The sequence below is a fragment of the Phodopus roborovskii genome, unplaced genomic scaffold (assembly GCF_943737965.1).
Source record: "Phodopus roborovskii unplaced genomic scaffold, PHOROB, whole genome shotgun sequence".
Classification (NCBI taxonomy): Eukaryota; Metazoa; Chordata; class Mammalia; order Rodentia; family Cricetidae; genus Phodopus; species Phodopus roborovskii.
The window spans coordinates 17,504,131-17,526,805 of record NW_026126585.1 but is presented as its reverse complement, the minus strand read 5'-3'; the positions used below and the strand labels follow the sequence as shown (position 1 = coordinate 17,526,805).

General features: G+C 48.0%; 2 protein-coding genes across 2 annotated transcripts in view; both read right to left on the bottom strand.

The window, feature by feature from the left end:
- Positions 1-1,816: 1,816 nt before the first annotated feature.
- Positions 1,817-11,731, bottom strand: Rabif (RAB interacting factor). The gene is made up of 2 exons (XM_051203935.1): positions 11,573-11,731; positions 1,817-2,089 (listed from the first exon to the last, which is right to left on the bottom strand). The coding sequence occupies exons 1-2, from the start codon at positions 11,696-11,698 to the stop codon at positions 1,844-1,846; spliced, it is 372 nt and encodes a 123-aa protein (XP_051059892.1). The 5' UTR covers positions 11,699-11,731; the 3' UTR covers positions 1,817-1,843.
- A 1,544-nt stretch (positions 11,732-13,275) lies between these two features.
- Klhl12 (kelch like family member 12) overlaps positions 13,276-22,675 on the bottom strand; it is a 28,114-nt gene continuing 18,714 nt past the window's right edge. Inside the window, exons 6-11 of the mRNA XM_051203925.1 lie at positions 20,374-20,480; positions 18,942-19,137; positions 16,922-17,080; positions 16,569-16,667; positions 15,145-15,331; positions 13,276-14,876 (exon numbers count right to left, since the gene is read on the bottom strand). Of these exons, the coding sequence (XP_051059882.1) occupies positions 14,750-14,876; positions 15,145-15,331; positions 16,569-16,667; positions 16,922-17,080; positions 18,942-19,137; positions 20,374-20,480 (875 nt within the window). The 3' untranslated portion in view covers positions 13,276-14,749. The remainder of the gene's footprint in view (positions 14,877-15,144; positions 15,332-16,568; positions 16,668-16,921; positions 17,081-18,941; positions 19,138-20,373; positions 20,481-22,675) is intronic.

Here is a 22,675-nt window from a genome sequence, read left to right as displayed (position 1 = left end):
TGGCTTGTGAAGTGAGGGGCCGTGTGTCCCTAGATGTATGTTTGTCTTGTTCCTTCTGACCCGGGCAGGTCAGTTTCAGCTGTTTACCTGCAAAGACCACACTCAGGTGTGCTTGCTTGCTTGCTTGCTTGGAAAACATGGCCTCCCCTTTGCCGTTGGAGCAGAGGGCTGGAGAAACTGTGCCCGGTCCTGTACTTCAAGAGGGAACCCTTAGAGAACTTCAGTGAGGAAAGAAGATGCAGAGGGAGTATCTCTGTGCAGCCCAGGCAGTCCTGGAACTCCCTCTGTAGACTGGGCTGGCCTTGAACTCACGGAGATCGGCTGGCCTGTGCCTCCCCAGTGCTGGGATCAAAGGTTTACGCCACCCAGCTGGACATTTTGTTAAGTTATAAAAATTTCATATACTTTTTACGTGTGTGCGTGCTTGTCGTCTGCACATCATCCATGTGCAAGCAACCGGGGATGTCACAGTGCAGATCCCCTGGGCCGGGCCTTATGGGCACTGGACTCAGGTGCTCCCAAAGAGCAGCAAACACTCCTAACTGCTGAGCCACCTTCCCAACTCCTACTTGTTTTTTGTTTGTTGGAGACAAGCTCTCACGTAGTATGAATGTGATATGTAACTGAGGCTGACCTTGACCTGCCTCCGCCTCCCAAGTTGCTGGTGTAATAAAGAACAGGGTCTCTACTTAGTCCGCATTTCAGTTTTAGGCCTCCCGAGGAAGGGAGGGTGGCAAAAATATTTGCACTGTTTTATACAGGGTCCTTTTAAGCTACTGAGTCACTTCAGAAGAGAATGACAAAGTAAGTGGCAGCCACGTTGAAGGCTTAAGTTGGCTAGTAAGAGATGGTGGGACCAACCCCTAACAATGGAGATCTCGGTAGAAAGCATCTGCAGTCCAAGGGAACCAAAATCCCGAGGACCTTACAAACTATGTTTAATGAAGGGTGACAGCACCCATTAAAGAAATCGTTCTAGTAAACCGGTGTGATTAGGCTAAGCTTGTATATCCTATACCCTCCCTCCACCCTGACTCCAACACAGTGTGATGAACAGTTAGGGCTGAGTTTCCCTTGGGGTTAACAATGCAGACTAACGGGGGGGGGGGGGGGCACTAAGAAAAAGAGAAACCTAATGGAGATCTTCAGGAAGGAGCCACACACATCGTCACTATCGAGTGTCACTATCAAACCGGAACCAAGGGTCTCAAACACAGCACTGGAAATGTGTCTAAAGGAATGTGCTTCTGATTAGTGGTTTCAATACTGACGTTTGTAAATGTTTTGCTTTGAAAAAGAATACACTGCTGTAGACAAGTAGGCCACAAACTATGAAGTCACTCTCAAACTCTTGTACGCTTTATGTTTCTTGAGATGTCTCACGTAGCCCAGGCTGGCTTAGAATTCCTTATGGAGCTGAGGCTGGCCTTGAACTCCTGATCTTCCTGCTTCCACCTGGCTTCTTGAACGAGAAAAAGGTGAAGTTTCAACTATTAGCAAGTGAGCATTTCCTCCCCTGTTGACTCCTGCTGGACAAGAGCAGCAGCCCGGGGAGCTGTCCAGGGGGAGTGCCAAGGACCAGACTACACTCGGAGAGTACTTCCGTGTTCTTCCACGTTCCAAAACGGGGGTGGGGTCAGGGCAGTTGAGATGCACAGAGCACGAGGTGGGAGGCACGCACTGAGGCTTGAGGGGAGTAGGGCCACTCTCTGCAAGTCCCAGGGCAAACTCGGGTGCTTATCATTTGTCCTGGCGTGGAGGAGCCTGCCAGCGCAGCGGCCACAACAGGCTCCTGTTGGTTCTGTGGGGAGAGCTGCGTAGCTTTACAGCAGGGCCCCCTCCGCTACTCGTGGGACACTCGTTCCAAGGCCACATAGAAACTGTTCTTGTCGTCTAGGCAGTGCCAGCCAATGGGTCCAACCTCACAGTCTGCGCAGACCAGAAACTTGATGTTGCCCACGTCCTTGGTGAAGCCCACATTCTCAAAGGTGAACATGTCATTAACCAGCCAGTGTTCCTGGAGGAGCTCGCCGTCCGGGTCGCTGCCATCGGCCAGAGCCGGCTTCTTCCTCATGGAGGGGAGGAAGAGCTGCAGTGGGAGAGAGCACAAGGGGTGTAAAAGCCGAACCGGTCACATCTCCACTCCCACTCTACCTACACTCGGCCTCGATGCCCAGCAGCTTTCCGGAAAGGGAGAAAATAAAGACAGCGGTCATCACATTAGGTCACGCCCTAGGATGCCGGCCGCTCTTCCGGTTGGTGCCTGCCTTGACTGTCACTATTACTACTGTCAGTATTATTCTGAGACACTGTCTTCCTTCCATACCTTCAGTGATCTTTTCCGGTTGGTGCCTGCCTTGACTGTCACTATTACTACTGTCAGTATTATTCTGAGACACTGTCTTCCTTCCATACCTTCAGTGATCTTTAATTCACAGATGCCTGCCTGTCTCTGCCTCCTCGGTGCTGGGGTTAAAGGCGCGCTGACGCCGCACCTGACTGGCCCCGGTTATTGTTTGGAGTTTTCTACTTTCCAGTCTTTACTGATTCGGTTACATGGGTACAAACCACACAGCACTGGTCAATAGCTTCTTCTTACAGAGCTGTCCCTTGGCTCGTGCCTTCATTCCCTTCCGGTGATGCTTTCCCAGTTGTTGGCCAAAGCATGTATGAGGGCCTCTTCGGTGGCCAATACTCGACCCCCCCTCCTCCCTCTCGCCACCTCCACACACACACAGGAGACAGAAGGGCCACAATGGCCCAGAACGTCACATTCTCCTCTCTAACGCGCAGGGTTTGGGCTTGTATGGACCTGGCCCTGAGATGATTTCACTGTGAGGCCAGTGAGTGTACTCCTCTTCGTGTGCGACCAACCAAGCTCAGCATCACGTCCTGAAGCGAAAGGGAACCAGAGGGTTTGCTCTGAGCCTTAAGAGATACGGACGGGGCACTTAAGCAGCTGGCTTCCCTGCTTCACTGTCCGTGGAGTCCAGGGCAAGGCCTGAGCTAGCTTCCCACTAGCTTCAATGTGTATCAGCCACATGGGCTGCCCTGCTTCCTCAACAAGCAATAAGATGATGGTTCTGCCTGCACACTTGGTGTGGGTGGCCCCTTGTTGGTATTCAGTTCAAACATAATCCTAGAAAGTCTCTGACCACAGTTTGAATGAATTACATACTGCTTAGCATGTTTTTTTTTTTTTTTTTTTTTTTTTAAAATATTGTTTTGGCTTTTTTCTGTTCTGAAACTCACTTTGTTGACCAGGCTGACCTCAGATTCTTTGAGATCCTCTGGCTACTGCCTCCTGAGTGCTGGGATTAAAGGTGTGCACCACCACTGCCGGCTTATCTTATTTTTAAAAGAGAGCTTCACTGAGGAGTCACTGATGCACAACTTGTACATATTTAGAGTGAACGGTCTGCCACATTTGGGCACAAGTATATGCTGCTGAAAATGCCATAATTAAGATATGAACATATAGAAAAAACAAAAACAAGAAGTGAACTTATCATACCTGACAGTTTCCTCATACCAAGATCACACTTTCTGAAAAATGTCTCGTGAGGTTTTATGTGTATGAGTGTTTTATCCACATGCATGTGTGCCTGTTGGAGCCCCTGGAACTGGACTGATGGTTGACAGCCACCATGTGGGTACTGGGAATTGAACCAGGGTCCTCTCTAAGAGCAGCTAGTGCCCTTACCTGCTGACCCATCTCTCCAGTCCCAAAAAGTGTCTTATTAATTTGTTGTTTGTCTTTATCCATTAGAATATCTGTTCCTCGCTCTTCCATTGTACAGCTGCTGTGGAAATCAGTATGGCGATTTCTCAGGAAATAAGGAGTCAATCTACCTCAAGACCCTGCAATACCACTGTTGGGCATGTACCCAAAGGAGGCACATTCACACCACAAGGACATTTACACAGCTATGTTCATAGAAACATTATCCATAATAGACAGAACTTGGGAACAGCCTAGATGTCACTCAACAGAAGAATGGATAAAGAAAATGTGATATGTTTACACAAAGGAGTACTACTCAGCCATAAGAAACAATGACATCCTAAAATTCACAGGCAAGTGGACAGAACTAGAAAAAATCATCCTGACTGAGGTAACTCAAAACCAGAAAGACAAATATAGTATGCACTCACTCATAAGTGGATACCAGACGTAAAGCAAAAGATACTCAGCCTACATCTGTAACCCCAGAGAAGCTTGAACCCTCTTCCAGAAATAGATGGAAGCAGATGCAGAAATCCACAGCTCACCAATGGGCCAAGCTCCCGGAGTACAATCTAAGTGAGGGAGGAGAGATAATAGAACAAAGGAGTCAAGACCGTGATGGGGAAACCCACAGAATCAGCTGACCCGGGCTAATGAGAGACCCCTGACTCAGGTCTGACAAATGGGAACCTGCATAAGACTGAACTAGACTCCCTTAATATAGGTGACAATGGTGTGACTGGGACAATATATGAGGCCACTGGCAGTGGGTCCAAGATCTAACTCCAATGACAGACTGACTTAGTGGAGCCCATTCTGTATGGAGAGACACCTTGCCCAGCCTAGTCACAGGGGTGTAGGGGTGGAGAGGGGCCTTAGTCCTGCCTCAGTGAGATGATGGGACAGACTTAGACTCCTAGGGGAGGCCTAACCTTCTCCGTGGAGCAGATGGGAGGTGGGGAAGGAGGAAAACTGGGGTGAGCAGGAGGAGAGGAGGGGGAACTGGGATTGGAATGTAAAAATTAAACAATAAAGAAAGAGTATCTGTTCCTGGATTGGACTTATTAAGAAACACATGTGTGCATGTGTTAAGTGTTATGTTTAGGGAGCCTGTGGAGCCATTGGGCATGGGTACTGAGAACTTAATTCAGGCTTTCTAGAATAGCCACAAGTGCTCTTAGCAACTGAGCCGTCTCCCCAGCTCCTATCCCCAAGATCTTGCAAGCTACCTATCTTCTCAATCGCGAGAAGGAAGCCTTTGGTGCCTGTGCACACGGCACAAACAACTGTGTTCATTTCCTGTGTGGGGAGTGTGCATGCTTTCTACTGCAAAATGCAATGCCGGCAACGCCTCCTGGCCCCTCCTGCTCCTCTGCAAGGCCAGCCGCTGCCCTGGCATGCATTTCCCACCCACAATACTTTCATCTTGAGACAGCATCTTGCTACGGCCCTAGCTGGTCCACTCAAGATCCCCCTGCCTTACTGCTCCCTGAGTACTGGGATTAAAAGACAAAACACATACAAACATTTCTTTCTTCCTTTCTCGAGGCATGGTCGCACTAAGTAGCTCTGACTGAAGTCACCATGTAAATTAGGCTGACCTCAAACTCAGAGGTCTGCCCGCTAATGCCTCACCAATGCTGGGATTAATGGCTTGCACCATGCTGTTTCGTTTCTTCTCCCTTATTCCTCCTCCTCCTATTGACCTACATGTGTGTTGTGACTGCACGTATGTATATGTATATGTACCCGCCACGTGTATGCCTTGTGCCTGCTGGGGTCTGTTGGAAAAGGGCACGGGATCCCTTGAAACTGAAGTTGCAGGTGACTGTGAGTGAGTATGTGGGTATGGGAGGGAGTCCTGAGTCCCCTGCAATACCAAAAGGTCAAGCTTCAGCTCACCACCGTGTGGACAGAGCGGCAGAGCAACTCCCGCTAAAGGGCAGAGGGTGACAGTGGGACAGTAGCAAGACGGGGCGTAAAGAAAGAACCAGGCAGTCTGGAAAAACCAAAACTAAAAAAGGAAGAGAAAGAAAGAGCCCAAGCACAACGTCCCCTGACGTCTACACAAATTCCACACCCATCAACCGCTCAAACCATCCTCAGAGCCCTCATTAGCCAAGCCTCACACAACACAGACGGAGGCATTCTCTATTAATCTCCTAGGTGTCTCTCCCTCTCCTGGTTTTCCGAGACAGAATTTCTCTGTGCAGTCCTGGCAGTCCCCGCTTAACCACTTTTCTGTGTGCGGTCCAGTACATGGGAATTTCACGCGGGTGCCCATGTCCTTTTATGACTGGCTTGTTACACACACTCTCCTGACAAGTTCACATCTAGTTTTCAGAAATAACACAAAGGAGGTGGGGGCACAGTGGACCAGTGGAGTGGCGTACGCCTTTGGTCTTAGCAGAGGCAGGTGGATAACCGAGTTCAAGGTCAGCTAGGGCTGCACACCGAGGTCTGACTTCAAAAGCCAGCAGCAGCCTGCCGCAGTAAACCCACGCATACACAAAACAAACCCCACGAAAGGGCCCGGCCTCAGCTAAGAACGCCTGCTGTTCTTCCAACCACCCAAGTTTGGCTCCCAGGAGCCACTTCAGGAGACTGAAAACTCCCTGTAACTCCAGCTCCCAGGGAGCTGATGCCTGCTTCCGGAGCCTGCTGGAACTTGCACACATGTGCATGCCACATGCATGGGTGCAGATGCACAGAGGTACAGACACCCATAAGCATAATCTTTTAAGAAACGACACAGAACCCTTTAATCTCAACACGTGGGAAGCAGACGCACACAGCTCTCTGTGAGATGAGGCAGCATGATCTATGCAGACAGTTCCAGGACAGCCATGGCTACATAGTGACACCCTGTCTCAAAAGACAAAACAACACAGATAGATCCCTTGAGCCTTTATTCAAGTCCCCCGGAAGGCAACACCTTGCCCAGCTGTGGTAGCTGTCTCAGCCAGAGGACAAAAACTAATGCAATCTGGAGCTCTTATCCAGATCTCCCCGGTTCCCAGAGTTTGGTTGTTGCTTTTCACTTAAGGTCCTGTTGCCATGGGGGGCTTCGAACTCTGATCCTCTTGCCTCAGCCTTTTCTTAGAATTCCAGCTCCTGGGATGCTGAGGTGGGAGAAACCTGAGTTCCAGGCTGGCCATCAGCTTACAGACTTGCCTGTCCAGCACGCGCAAACCCTAGGTTTGGCCCCTAGCACCATAAACTGGGCTTAGTGGCCTATGCCTGTGATCCCTGCACTTAGGGGAAGGCAGGAGGATTGAGAATTCCAGAGAATTCCAGATCATCCTCTCCACTACACCAGGAGTCAAAGCCCATACATTTACAGGAGACCTGTCTCTCATAAGGGAAAGAGGAAAAGAGCCTTCGGGTAGTTCTTGACTTTAATCCCAGCCCTTGGGAGGCTTAAGCGGATGGATCTCTGGGAGTTTGAGGTCAGCCTGATCTACAAAGTGAGTTCCAGGGCTACATGGAAAAACCCTGTGTCTTAAAAAAAAAAAAAAAGGAGAAAGGGCCTGGTGATGGCGTGCATTGCAGTCCTGGAAAATTCAAGGCAGGGAGGTCTCTAACACCAGTCTGGATAACAAAACTGCTGGCCAGCCTTCCAAACACAGCGGGACTCTGTGTCTAACAAACAGATTGAGGGAGTGAGAATGTTAAACTAATGCATTCGTAAAGCTGATAATTTTTTTTTTTTTTTTTTGCTTTCTCTCCAGCATAATTCTCTGTAGATTCATTGTCTATATCGAGCTGGCTGTGGTGGGGTAATCCTAGCACTTGGGAGGCCGAGGCAGGAGGATCAGGAGTTGCAGATCATCCTCCACTGCTATGTCAAAACAAAAACAGACTGAAGCTCATCCATGTTGACTGCTGAATAGTACTCCATTCACCTAAAGACATCTGTGCCGTCTCCAGACTGGTGCCGTACAATGCAGCCGCCACACACGATCATTACAGGTTTGACGTGAACATTAAATTTTCATTTCTTTGGGAAAAATACCCCAGAGTGCCACTCATTTGGTAAGTACATCATGTTTAGTTTTATAAGAAGCTGTTATTGGTGACTGCCCTCAGGTTCTCTGCTCCGATATGCTTAACCCAATACTATTTTCTTTCAAACATATTTCTTAGATTCATTAATTTTTACTTTCCGTGTGTTGGTGCTTTGCCTACACGTGTGTGCATGCCTGGTGCCAGCGGATGCCAGAAGGCGGCACAGGAGCCCATGGACTTGGGGTTATGGATGGCTGTGAGCCCCCATGTGAGTGCTGGGAACTGAACCCAGGTCCTCAGGAGCAGCAGGTGTCAAAAGTGCTGAGTTTTCTCTTCTCACTCCACCCCCAACACAGTTTACACTTTGCTTCTAACAAGACCATGTCTTCTCTAACGTCTCTCTTCCACAGCGCCGTCTTTTTCTAATTTCCAAACTCCATGGACTTCCCCTTTTTCTTCGCACGGGAGTGAGGGTCTTGACAAGGAGACCACAGCCCATGCCCCAGCAGAGTACACCTGTCAGACCTGGAGGGGAGAGATGCTCCCCGCTGACCCCTCGTTGCCTCTGCAAGGTCTTTTCCATACACCACGGTCACCTAAGGAAGCTCTGGCCACTCTGCCCTTGCCATTGAAGACTCAGGGGCACCTGGCTCATTCCTCTGGATCCTACCCTTATCCTTGACCATGACCTTCCATTCACACAGACAGGATTTATCTCCGTGGCTTCGGAACTTCTGTTTGGCTAAGGAAAACTCCTACCAGCTCCTAGAACACACTAAATTGTTGCTGTTGTTTTTAACTAGGAAATGTCACCTGTCTCTACTTAGCTTAACCAACAACTTGAGTTAAGACTATCAGAAACCTGGGTTGGAGACATGGCTCAGCGGCTAGAGCACCCGGGTTTGGCTCCCAGAATCCTCACGGTGGTTCACAGCCTCCTGCAACTCTGGTTCCAGGGGGATCTAAAATCGTCTTCTAGCATCCAAATATTCTTGAACACATATGGTGCACACACATGCAAAATAAATTAAGAACATTGAAAGGATTATCAGAAAACTGAGTTTCTCAGTCCTCAAATCCAACCTGAAATGCTCCGGTGTCTGAAATTTATAGAGCACTGTCCTGACATGAGTGGAAAATTCCACACCTGACATCATATGATGGCAAAACGCAGGGTCACCAAAAATACATCAAATTATCTTCAGCTTGTGCAGAATGGTGGAAACAAACAAACAAAAATTTCCATGTTTAGACTTGTCTCTCAAACCTAAAACATGTCATTGTGTAATTGAAAAAGTTTCCTCCATCCTACCCCCAAAGATCACACCTCTGAAACCTGACACAGCTCTGATCCAAAGTTTGCTGGATAGTTTTATGACATAAGCCAAAGTCATCTGGAAGGAGGGAGCTTCAATTGAGACTGTCTCCACCACACTGGCCTGTGTCAAGACTGTGGGGGCGTTTTCTCGATCGACCATTTATGTAGGAGGGCCTAGTCCATTGTAGCTAGTGTCACCCTTAGGCAGATGGTCCTGGGTTCGATAAGAAAGTAGGCTGAGCAAAGCATGGAGAGCAAGCCAGAAGCAGCTCCCTCCAAGGCCTCTGCCTCAGCTCCTGCCCTCCACGCTCCTGCCCTGACTCCCCTCCATGATGACCTGTAACTATAGGGTGAAAGAGGCTTGTCAATCCCACACTGCTTTTGGTTGTGTTCATCACGGCCACGGAAATCAAATGAGGAAAGTGGGCTGTGGCTGTGATAAACAGGCCGTTTTGAGGAGGACTGTGGAAGTGTCTGGAACTCTGCACTGGAAAAGCCACTGGATGCTCAGAGCTTAAACGGGCTGTTGAGTGGGAGCAGGAAGGTCAGCCAGTGAGCACCATTCCTTTACAGGCTGGAGGTCTGGTCTTGGCGCCCCTTGATAATGGACCATGATCAGGACGTGGAACCCGAACAAACCCTTCCTGTTCTCTGAAATAGGTTTTGGTGTGGCCTTCAGCATATGCAAGACAAGAAAGCAAGGCAGGGATTGGTCATCCCAAACCAAATTCCAGGTCGTGAATACCTTACATGTGAAACCAGTTCCGGGACCTGTTCTCATTTTGGGGTTTTGCTTTTTGTTTCTGTTTTTCGAGACAGGATTTCTCTGTAGCTTTGGAGGCTGTCCCGGAACTAGCTCTGTAGACGAAGGTGGACTCACAGAGATCCACCTGCCTCTGCCTCCCGAGTGTTGGGATTAAAGGCATGCGCCACCACCACCTGGCTTTTTTTTTTTTTTTTAAACACAAATCACACGATGAAAATGTGCCAGTCAAAATACCGAACAAGACGTGGCTCAATTGGTAGCGTTCTTGCCAAGCAGGCACGAAATCTAACACATGTCCTATCCCTAGGACGACATAAACTAGGGCGGTGGCACATGCCTGTAATCTAGGACTCTCACTATGTATTCATGTTGGCTTTGAACTGTGTAGCCCTGGGTGACAGGATTGTAAGCACGGACCACTGCACACCACTCAGAAACTTTTACATTTCTGTCAGTTCACAAAAGTAGCAAGCTGTCAAAAATGGATACCCAACCTGACCTGAGAACTGACCTTGGTTATGCGGCACACTAGAGGCACAGTGCTCAGTTTCCAGACTCTTCCCTATGCTCACTGAGACTCACTGAGCCTCGACACACCTTTTGCAGTGCTAATTAGTGGTCAGGTTAAGAGTCAACTCCAAAGTTCAGTTCGGGCCCTCTCGAGGCCACCGAGTTTATAAAACAAATGGAGAAATTAACGCCTGGCCTCGGGATTCTCATTAAAACAGGCACTATAGGAAATCATCAGGACACACAGAACAAGGAGGGTACTTTCCTTCCTAGGAAAAGGACTTTGCTTTTGTAGCAGATACATACTATTCACTACTAACGGCCCAACCACGAACAGAGGCTCACCATCGTCTCATAGACACAGTCAGGGTCTGAGTAAGATCAGTTTGCACTATCCTGTAAGTTGGTATCACACACACACACACACACACACACACACACACACACACGCTTAGAAAAATTTCTCAGTTTTCTCGTTGGGGTGTTGGTAGTAAGATTATGGCATAAATGGTGCAAACCTTTAATCCCAGCACTGAGGCAGAAGCAGGCAGGTGGATCTGAGTATGAAGCCAGCCTGGTCTACACATCAAGCTCCAGGCCAGCCAAGGCTGCATAGTGAAACCCTAAACAACCCCCTCTCCAAAAACAAATAATCCACTCTAGGATTCTAATTCCGGATTCCCTCGTGCCCGAAGAGTCTGCTTTCTCTCTTTAAATAAAATTTGGCTTTATAAGCCTTACACACACAGACTCCTACTTGATTTTGGAGCTCCTCTGCCGAGCAGCTAATGAGACGGGAAGTAGGGACTGAAAGATGGGTGAGGGCTGTGGTGGGACACGAATCTAGCCGTTCTCAGGTGCCCTGGGGCGACCCCGAGTGGCGGCCGCAAATGCACTTGAGGGGCGCGGCAGGTTGGCCGGAGCGCCAGGAAGCTGGGGTTGGGTCCTTCCTTCCCTCGGCCCGCGCTGGGTACCCGAGGCTTGGGGGGGGGGACGTGCACCTGCCCAGCCCGGGCTCTGCGGGACAGAAAGGTGCGACGGCGCTCCCGTGCCCGGCCACTTGGGTCCGACCCGCCAGCCGCACCCGCGGGGTGGGCGGGGCCTCGCGGGTGGGCGGGGCCGAGGCCGCGAAGAAGGGCGCGGTCTCGGGAAACCTGGGAGCCGGGACTAAGGCTCGAGCCGCCCGCCCGCCCGCCCGAGGGCTGCGGACAGCGACTCCGGTCAGTTCTACGCGTTCCCCTACCTGTCGGCGGGAGAAAAGAGCAGTCCCTGGCTGCAGCACCCGAGAGCCGCAGCGCTGGCACAGCACGGCCTTCCGGTTCCGGCCCTCGGCTGACACCAGCTCGTTCTGCAGCTCAGCCGGTTCCATCGCCGCGCAGCCACAGCATGGGCCGCCACGGCGCACGCGCGGCCCGGGCCCGCTCACCCGGAACTACGCTGCGCCGCTCGGCAGGGGCGGGGCGCCCCCCGCCCTGGTGCGCAGGCGTCTGGGCTCTATTGCGCAGGCGCCTTGGACTTTGTGACGGTCCTGCGGCTCTGCGCCCACCTGCTCACCCGGCCGCCCTTGCTGTCGGCCCGGCCGGGTCACTGTGGCCGCCTGACCGCTGAGTTCCCGACAGGCCGGGTCAGACCCCACCTCAGCAGGATAAACTGCGGTCCATGCGCTTCCTGCGGAGGAAGCCTTGTAAAGCTGGGTACATTTCGTGTCGCAAAAGTTGCGTGCGAATCTTAAGCCTGGGGCCTGACAGTGGCCATTTGTCAGGCAGCGAAGCGCTTTTGCAGTGCTTCTGGAAACGATCTCCTTCTAAGGCACAGGGCAGTGTCTACAAACCGACAGGGAGTTCCAAAGCCGCCGCTCTTTTCTAACTGATCTTTGTATCCTAGTCATCCTAGTGATGGGTTGATGAAGACCGGGAGGACATCCCAATGAGAAGCAACTAAATCACACGCGGCCTTTGCCCTCATGGCACGATGGGAACTCTGTATGTGATATAGTCCGAGTGGGTCACAGACTCAAATCGAATCTCGTAGTTCAACTCAAGAACAAAGTATTGCCGTCAAGAATGGGTTAGGAAATAGCTTTGTATGGAGTTAGGTCTATTTCTGTGATTAAAAACATGTTTGTGTTCTGCCTGAACGTGGGTGCACTGTGTGTGCTGGTGCCCCTGAACGCCAGTAGAGGGCACCAGATGTCTGGAACTGGAGTTAACTGTTGGAAGCCCCCATGTGGGTTCCCAGCACCTTCCCTAGCTCTTTCAACGATAAAGGAACATTTCCCAGGCTGTGGTTCTATTAGCAGACACAATCCTTGTGCTAAGACAGGCAAAGGGCGTCATCCTCTTGTTCTGCTTTGCTTGGCTCTGGGACCAACAGAGTCTTGTGGTTTTAGCTGGGTATTGTGGAGCACACCTTTAATCCCAGCCATGGGGAGGCAGGCAGAGCAGGTGGATCTCAGTGAGTTCCAGGCCAGCCTGGTCTACACTTGTAGTTTCCAGCTAAAGCTATAGTGAGATGCTGTCTTAAGAAAGGGGGAGGGGAGAGAGAGGAAGAGTCTTGTATGGCAGGTCTTGTACACAAGTTTTTGTATGATCACATGCCATTAACTGAAGCAAACAAAGATGACTACTAGCGTGATTGAAACCCTACAATTTAAGCGGGCACTAAAATGTGCTCAGGGCTTTGCTTCTATATCCATTTTGTTTTCTGAGACAGGGTTTCTTTGTCTATCTCTGGCTGTAGATCAGGCTGGCCTCGAGCTCAGAGATCTGCCTGCCTCTGCCTCCCCAGTGATGGGACTAAAGGTGTATGCCACCATCACCCAGTTCTTTTATTTATTTTTTTTACCTTTTGTTTTCATGTAGATTCCAAGCGTGAAAGGGGCCAAAGCAGCAGCAGAGTTCTTTGATAAACACAAGGTAAACAGGTTGGAAGACCAGGAGCCACAGATTCTCTTAAAGCCATTTGAGACAGTCCATTTTTAATATTTTCTTAAAAAAATACAAAGGGAATTAACTCTGTAGGCCAACACAATTAGGGAATGAGGGAAAAGTGGAATTCCACAGCAAAGGGGAAATAAAATGTAGCCCAATTTAGGCTATCATATTCCCATACTTGCTATACTAATAATGCAAGAATGTCACCCTATGACAGAGGGGCCTTGAATGGCAGGTCAGAGATGTTGGCAGAGGTATGGGAACCAACAAAAGATTTTCAGTTGATCTTGGTTATTTTGTTCCAGGATGAGCAGAATGCACTCTAAAGACAGACACAGAAAGTGTAGCAGGAAGAGAACCGAATGTACCACGCACAGCAGTATTAAGCACGCCTTAGCAAAGTGTGCCCTTAAAACAGCAGGGCAGCAATCAGGCACCTGAACTACTAGGCTGCAGCCACACCCACCCCATCCCCAAATAAATAGTGCGGAAGTGTAGTGACATAGTATCACTTGATTCACCAGAAAGCTGGTCTTCACCCTTTCAAAGGTGAACAGTACCGTGGCTACTTGAGCCCGGCAGGGACTAAGATTGTAAAGTCACAGGTACTTCTGTTTACCACAGGTAGAGTGAACCCTGCACATTCACACCATCTTATTCTAGCATTTCCCCCCACTGTTACTCTCTCAGTCTCCAGTGCCAAGATGGCACAACATTCTGCATTAGATAGACTTGGGGGTCAAATATGTCTTCTCCAGCCCTCCAGCTTACACTCCAGGGATATTCTGGTTCACTCACATTCCACTCCGTTTATAGCACTTACTCAAATCTCTACACCAACCATGTCTCCCTAAGTGAGAATAGCATATGGCTCTTTCCTCCTGGCCTCTCAAACTGTAACAGTGATCTCAGTTTCCTCCAGGAAGGAACTGTGGTGGCCAGAGCAACCTTTAGAAAAGGTATTTTTTGCTTCTGAGGCTGGAAAATGACTCATTTTACCAGGCTTATATAAGCTGATATCCTTCCAATCACCTAGGCTGGACACTGTGGACACTGCCCACACCTAGTAGGCCATATTCACCTTAATTCTCTGTAATACATGAAGCATCTCACACTCACTCTCACTCACACACACACACACACACACACACACACACACACACACACACACACACACACACGTACGTTCTCCCAAGCACATGGTAAGTTAGAAACAGTAAGAAAGTGCTCCTCCTCAGGCCACAGAGAGATGATCTGCTTTCTCATCCCAATGCGCATCCTCTTCCCATGAGCACCTGCTGCCACCCTCTGAGCAACATCACCAGTGCGAAGGAGCATGTGTATCAATAAGTACAATCATCATAGCACTGGCGCCTGTAATCACCCTGTGCACACAGGCAGAGATAGACATTCTGGAAAGGATCCTTGATTCTCCCACAAACTCTGCCTTGGAGTAGTCACTAGCTCCAGCTGGCGCTCAAATCCAGTTACTTTTCTCGGAGAACACACACACCAGCATCACAACGCTGGGTTCCCATGGAGGCCACCACTTCCCAGCTGTCGATGATAGGATCATAACACTCAATGCTACTCAGCAGAGAATTCCCGTCATATCTGAGAGGGGAAAAACAGAAGAGATGAGGCTGTCACTCCTTGACAAGCAAGTCCTACATTTAAAGTAGTCCCCAGTGCTGGCGGTGTAGCTCAGCAATGGGGCACTCACCTCGCCTACCGCATGCAAGCCTCCACTCCCCGTACTGGGGTGGGAGTGAGCACGGCCCTGGCAGGTGTTCACCTACAGCACACGCTATGCCTCTTTCCAAAATGATGATGGGCAGAATGGACTCTAGTCCATGTTCTACCCCACTTTCAAAACCCTTACCCTGCAATCGCGTAGAGTCTCCCCCGAAGCACTGTGGCCCCTACATAGCATCGTGGGGTGGTCATACTCGTGACAGTGGTCCAAGAATCAGTGCGAATGTTGTAAGCTTCTACAGAGGAAAGGTGGGCTGTACCATCAAACCCCCCCACCACGTAGATATGGTCATTCAGCAGGGCTACTCCAGCACCTGGGGAAAAAGAGGAGGAGCAAATGAACGGCACTAAGCCCAGCATCTGAACCCAGTAACAAAACATGGTCACTAATGGTTGAACCCTGGAGAAGACGAGGGATGCAGATGTGAGTATAACAGGCCTGGAAGACTGTGAGGCAGCAAACGCTACTCCATGCAATGGCTAACCCTTTGGCTAGGACTTGGAGTAGTAACAGAAGAACTGAGATGGTCGCTTTTACTAACTCACAACTGGCTAAACAAAGGTGGGGGAAGGCGCCAGTCACGGTTAAAGATGCCAAGGGCCAAGGCCATGGCGCTGCGGGAGCGCTGTCCCGAGGCAGTTCACTGGGACAGCAGTGTCTGCTCTGCTGCACCTCAGCCTTTCCCACGCCAGCAGCTGTCAGTGGCTGTTGGGATGCAGGTCTGTGCTAGCATACTTACATGCAAGGCCCTGTGTGCATGTGCAGAATTTAAAAAAAAAAGGTTTTCATTCTTAGGTATTAGAGATTGTATGTACTTTATTGCCTTTATTTATCAGGTGTATGGTACACATGTACAATCCCAGTACTTGGGAGGCTGAAGTCAGGGTGAGCTACATACTACATACAGTGAGATCTTAGCTTAAAAAAAAATTAGCGATGTGGTCATGTAACTGCAAGCCAGAGCAGAAGGACCACCTCACAGCAAGTTGTACACCAACCAGGACTACATGGTAGGACCCTCAAAACAAAGTCCAGGAAGGCATGATGGTGCATGCCTTTAATCCCAGCACTCAAGAGGCACAGGTAGGCAGATCTCTGAGTTCAAGGCTAGCTGGTCTATAAAGTGAGATCCAGGACAGCCATGGCTACAGAGAGAAACCCTGTCTGGTGTATGTGCACGTGTGTGAACAAGAAAACAAACAAAACCAAAAATAAGTTCAAAGAGATAAAAAAAGCAAAAACCCAAAACAACACAACAAAAACATTTATTTAAATATGTACTACACATACAAAATTATGCTAGACAGGCAAGATAGCAGTGCTAAAGGCTGAGGAAGAAATGTCTGCCTTCAAATTTATAATCTAGCGCAAAGTTTAAACCGTCATCATCCTAACATCTGGAGAACACAGATGAAGGAGACAGGAATGTGCCTCCTGCCTGCAGTGAGATGAGAACTACAGCTCTACCCTCCCGACACCACAGTGTAGCCATACCAACACTGTACACGGCAGGACTGTGAGCTTCCATCCTGTCTGAGACCTGGTCTTACCAGAACGTTTGGTGGCCATGGGTGTAACGTTAGTCCAGTGTCCTGTATGGGGATCATATTTCTCAACTGAATTTAATATATTCAAGCCATCATATCCTCCTGAAAGACAAAGCAGAGAATATCCCAGGAAGAAAGGCAGATGCTTAGGCTCGTTTTAGCTGGCCTTCTGTGAGTAACTCAGTTAGTTCTTCCAGAGTTCCAGCTCACACATGCAATTCCCTACATGAACAACACACTGGGATAGACCAGAGTTCTTGCTGGTGCAGGTGGATGGACTTAATGCTGGTGACAGTGATGCCCTCCAGTTTCTACTAAACACTGACTTCTCTCCATCCCGCATCACAGACGCATACCTAGACAGTAGATTATTCCGCTGGCCACTACTAGTCCTGCACCCTCTCGAGCTGTCTGCATATCTCCCAGCATGCTCCACTGATCAATGTTTGGGTCATACCGCTCCATACTTGTATGACGCCTGCTTCCGTCAAAGCCTCCAGAGACGTAAATCATATCTGCTCAGAATGAACAAAGTAGACTATTAAGAAGACATTTCTAAGGATCATTTTCTCTACAAACTCCCCACTGTTAAGGTGGGGGTGGACACACACACACAATTACAGCACTTGGGAGGTTCATAAAGGGGGAGCAGGCGTACAAAGCCATTTCCCCCCCAACAATATTTGTTGATTATTTGGGAATACCACACACTGCACCCTGACCATGCTCAATCCCATCCCTCTCAGGCCCACCCTCCCATCCTTGTGTCCTCCCCACAAAAAAAATTTTAAGAAAAAAAAAAAAAAAAAAAAAAACCAAAAAACCAGGTACGATTTGTGTTGCCCATAAACTCAGTGACAAATGATCAAACTCCCAGTGGCCAGTCCCTTAAAAAAAAAAAACCTGAGTCTTTTCCCATTCCCTTGACAGACGCCATCAACTGTGAAGGGCTACATTTTAGCATCTTTATTACAAAATTTTCAAAAATTTATTTATTACTTTTTCAAGGCAGAGTTTCTCTGTGTAATAGTTCTGGCTGTCCTGGAACTCACTCTGTAGACCAGGCTGACCTCAAACTCACAGAGATCCGCCTGCCTCTGCCTCCCGAGTGCTGGGATTAAAGGCATGTGCCACCAACACCTGTGTGCGAGTGTGAGAGAGAGAGCAGGAGAGAGGGAGGGAGAGAGAGGGGAAGGGAGAGAGGGAGGGAGGGAGACTAGGAGAAGCAAGGCCATTTCTGACTACAGACTAAGTACAAGGTCAGCCTGAGCTATATGAGACCTTATCCTTTTTTTTTTTTTTTTTTTTTTTGAGATCTTATCCTAAGCAAACAAATTCCTCAGTATTTCTTCAAGTTGATTTTTATTATTATTTCTTAAATTTCCCATTATGCATATGAACTATATATGGTACTGTATGACACTACATAAATACATTATTGTGAAAGTATATTTTTCACCCTGAGCATTTCTCCCTCATGTGTTAAGTCAGTTAAACCTCAGAAGCAAGAAAGGCTGTACAACCAAGACATTTAAAGCCTGGCATTAAGACATTAAGCCCAGCAGGCTCAGGCAGGAAAGCCACAGGTTCAAGATAGATAGATAGACACATGCATACATACATACATACACACGTACATACATACATATATCTCAGTGTAAGCCGGGAGGCCAAGGTGTGGTACTGGTACAGAGTGCTGAAATCCCAGCACTAAGTAAGCCAAGGCAGATGAGGGTGGATTATGAGTTTAATGTCAATCTGAGCTTTATTATATAGTGAAACTGTTTCAAGAGAAAAAAATCAAAAACCAAAATAAAAAATAACCAGAAGAGAAGAGAGGTATATGATGACATACTTAAGAAATAGTTAAAAGCACAGGGTGTGGTGGCACATGCCTTTGGTTCCAGCACTTGGGAGGCAGAGGCAGGCAGATCTCTGGGAGTTTGAGGCCAGCCTGGTCTACAGAGTGAGTTCCAGGACAGCCTCCAAAGCTACAGAGAAAAACCCTGTCTCAAAACAAACAAAACAAAAAACAAAAACAAACAAAAACTCAAAAAACAAGAAAAAAAAAAAAAAAAAAAAACAAAAAACAAAAAAAAACAAAAAAAAAAGAAAGAAAGAAACAGTTAAAAGCATTTGAAGATGGCTCAAATGGAGTTTAAAAAATATGGCCAGCAACTATTACCATTCAGCACACTTGAATAGTGGATTTTGTAGCGAGTGCTGGGATGTGCACAAACAATGAGTAGTGTCAGCTAACACTAAGTGAGCATTTGAACTTAGACATTTTTCCTCACAGGTCATACTCCTGCCAGACAGTGGAGGAGGCAAGGACAATAACCCAGATAAGAGAACACCGTTTGTCATCAAACCTACCTCCCAGTGTGGTAGCTCCAGCAAGGCCTCGCCGCACATTCATAGGGGCCACAGAATACCAGACCCCATCTTCCTCTGCCGTGTAGTCTAGACATTCCACTGAACTAAGGCGGGAACGGCCATCATACCCACCAATTACATAGATCCGATCATGTAAGGAAACTGAGGCCACATACCGTCTTTTTCGAGTGATACTCTGGATTTAGGAGAGAAGAGAAATCATAGAATTTTAGATGGGCAAGTTCTAGCCCCTGCCTTTTCTTTCCATACCCTGCCTGATTTTTGTTTTGGTTTTTGGTTTTTGGAGACAGGGTTTCTCTCTGTAGCTTTGGAGCCTGTCCTGGAACTCACTCTGTAGACCAGGCTGGTCTCGAACTCAGAGATCCACCTGCCTCTGCTTCCCCAGTGCTGGGACTAAAGGTGTGCGACACCAATACCCGTCTGTTTTTACCTTCTCTGTTTGTTCCTTGTCATTAGAAACCTCCTTGCAAATAAGGTTCACCCCAAAGGGGCTAGAAGGTGACTGCCTACAAAATGAAATCCTTCTGCCTCATTCCAAGGTTTACAAAAGACTTTTGGCTTTCTACTGTCTTCTTTCTTTAAGGCACTGGGCTAAGAGACTGAATATCCTTCCGTAAGAACGGTATTGGTATATTCCTTATCCAAGAGCCTGGAATGAAATACTCTAAAGGGTAAGATTTTCCATGTTCGCTCAGAGACGGCTCTTGTTTATGCAATACTGAAACCCTGAAGGATATACAAACTTACCATTTCAGTTAGGCTTAACACAACCCCAGTTCAGTCTAGGACACCATGACCAATGGCTATTCAGTCCAAACTAAACTGGGTATGGTGGTGTATACATGCCAGCATTTATCAGCCAGAAGCAGGATTGACACAAGTTCAAGGTCAGCGTGGGATACACATTGAGTATCAGGCCAGCCAGAGATACACAGCAAGACCCTACCTCAAAATACAAGCCAAGTACATACATAGTAGCCCTGGCACTAAGGAGGTTGAGGAAGGAAGACGGCCTACAGGAGAGGCGACATAGTGAGACTTTGTTTCCAAAAGAAAGAAAAACAACCAGAAAGATGGTTTGCTGAGTAAAGGTATTTGCAGCCAAGGCTGATGACCCAAATTTGAACCCTGAAAGATCTCTGCCCTCTACATACATGCTATAGCACAGACATGTTCACATGAATGGATACACATAAAAAAATAAAGAGTAGAAAAAGCCCAAGAAAAACCACTACCATCCAAAGGAAAGAAAAGCAACCATCTATTGGATACCTAACTGTACACATGACATTGCCATAAGGGACACTATGCTATCTCAAGGTTTCTGTTCTCAAAGCTCATCTTTCATGATCTACTTATCAGGGATCGAGGACATTTAAACTCTGCCAAAAATGGTTCCGACATGACTTACTGGCAAAAAGCTCCACTCCTGTGTCTTGGGGTCGTATTTCTCTACCACATCGATAGGAGACTGCTGGCTTCCGAAGCCCCCAACCACCAGAAGCACTTCATTGGCTCCTAAGAACAAAGGCAGGGAAAGGCAGTTACTTCATCCTGGCGGAGTAACTACTTATAGGGGAATGTAAGCAGAAAGGCTCAAATAGGTTAAGGATGTTGTTTGGTGGCCTCAATGTTCAGAAAAATACAGTAAGTTTTCCATTTTCCATTTTTCAGCCATCATTTGTGTTATACTATGTAATTCCTAAGTTTTAAACAACAAACAAACATATCAGAAGCAAGCAGACCTCTGTAAGTTCAAGGCTAGCCTGGCCTGCCTCAAAAACAAAGAAAACCAAACAAACAACAACAACAACAACACAACAAAAACCCCACAACGTTCTTTTGATATGATTTCATTCAGGCAGCTTGCAAAGGGTAGAGAAAACCCTGGAAAAATGGCAGCATGGCCTGTCAACCCAAAATTACTCCATAAATAGTCAAGTCCATAGTAGAATTTGGGCAGAGATGTCAACATGAGTCACTCCAAGTTTTTGACATGTAGTCCAGGCTAGCCTCAAACTCACCATTGTGCTTCTAAATCTCAAGTACTGAGACCATAGGCATGTGTCACCATGCCGACTTAATTAGGCATTTCATAGGTTTACATACTAGGAAGCTGGATCACTAGGCCTCAACCTTTGCTATAAAGAACTTCTATAATTTTTCTCGGACAGAAGATGTTTTAAAAGACTGCTACCCAGGCTTTACAGATGGCTTAGCTGTTCAAGGCTCGGCTAGGCTCGAATCCAAAAAGATAAGACTGCTAACAAGGCAAGCTTTAGTGAATCCAACAGGAGCTGCCCAGCAAAACCTTTTTCTAGGGAGTGGGGTAGAGAGGAGGGAGATGGACAGGATCTACCCACATAGCTCTGTATGGTCCAAAGCTTGTGATTTTTTTTTTTCCTGTTTCAGTGCAGGTGTGCACTACCATGCCACGTGGTTTTGTCGCAGCTTTGAGGACATGTCTCTTTCGTAGTTTCAGCTGGCCTGGAACTCACTTTCATTTTTTGACCTTTGGGACTGAACCCAGGGGCTCACACGCGCTGGCGAGTGCTCGCTCACTGAGCTGTACCGCCTCCCCACCTTTCCCTGGTTTCTTTCCTCTCCACAGCCCTGGCTGACCTAGAACTCTCTCTGTAGACAGCTGGCCTCAAACTCAGAGATTCATCTCCCGCTCTGCATAGCGTGTTATTCCCTCCACCCCGGTCACCCTCACCTGCTGTGGAACCTGCTGTGCTCTCCCACGTGGTCCCTTCCCTTGGGATCCCCACTCGCCCCCCCCTTCTCCAGCTTTATTCCTATAACAAAAGAACAACACTTGCCATCCTACCTGTGGCATAGCCCTGCTAACCGCTGTGTGGTGGGTCTTGGCTTCTATAATGAAGTATTCAAGAGTTTCTGCCTTTAAGTACCGAGGATGAAACCCCAGGCCTCCCACTCAAGGCAAGCTATACGCCCATTGTAAAATGACAGCTTCATTTTTTCTTAGGTGTGCAGTCAGCACAGCTTGGTGCTGGTGGCACAGGCTTGTGGTCCAGCTACTTAAGAGATAGAAGCAAGACAACTAAGAACTTGAGGTCAAACGGGGCTACAGAGCAAGATTCTGTTTTGAAAAAGAAACAGGAAAAGGCTGAGGTCAATGAGTTGACTCCACAGGAAAAGGCATTTTTCATCAAGCCTGAGAAGAACCTGATGCTGGATCGATCGCAGGACACATTGGGAGGAAAGAACTGACTCTCACACCTGTCCTCTCACAGAAATGAAGAATCCCCAGCTATGCATGCATGACTCAGTGTTTTACATAGTTCCACAAAGCCCCTCAACCATTCACTCTCTACAGATGGAACCTGGGTTGCGTATCTTTTTTTAAATATCAATAATTTACTGATACGCCGGTAATTATCCCCCTCCCCCATTCCACCGAGAACACTTAGGATAAAGGCATTATATGACTGCTATAATTTTCTCCTTGGCTCAGTAATATGAATATATTTAATACTATTTGTATGATTAGAAAAGTTATTTTATAACTAGAACAAGACAATGGATGTTGTGACTTATGCCCGTAACCCTGGAATTTAGAAGGACGAGGCAGGATTGCTCATGCTCAGGGTCAGGCTACTGAGGGTTACGAGAGCGAGAACCTATCTGAAAACAACAAAACTAGATAAACCCTGCAAGCAAATCAAACAAAAGACGGACAGAGGCTTGGA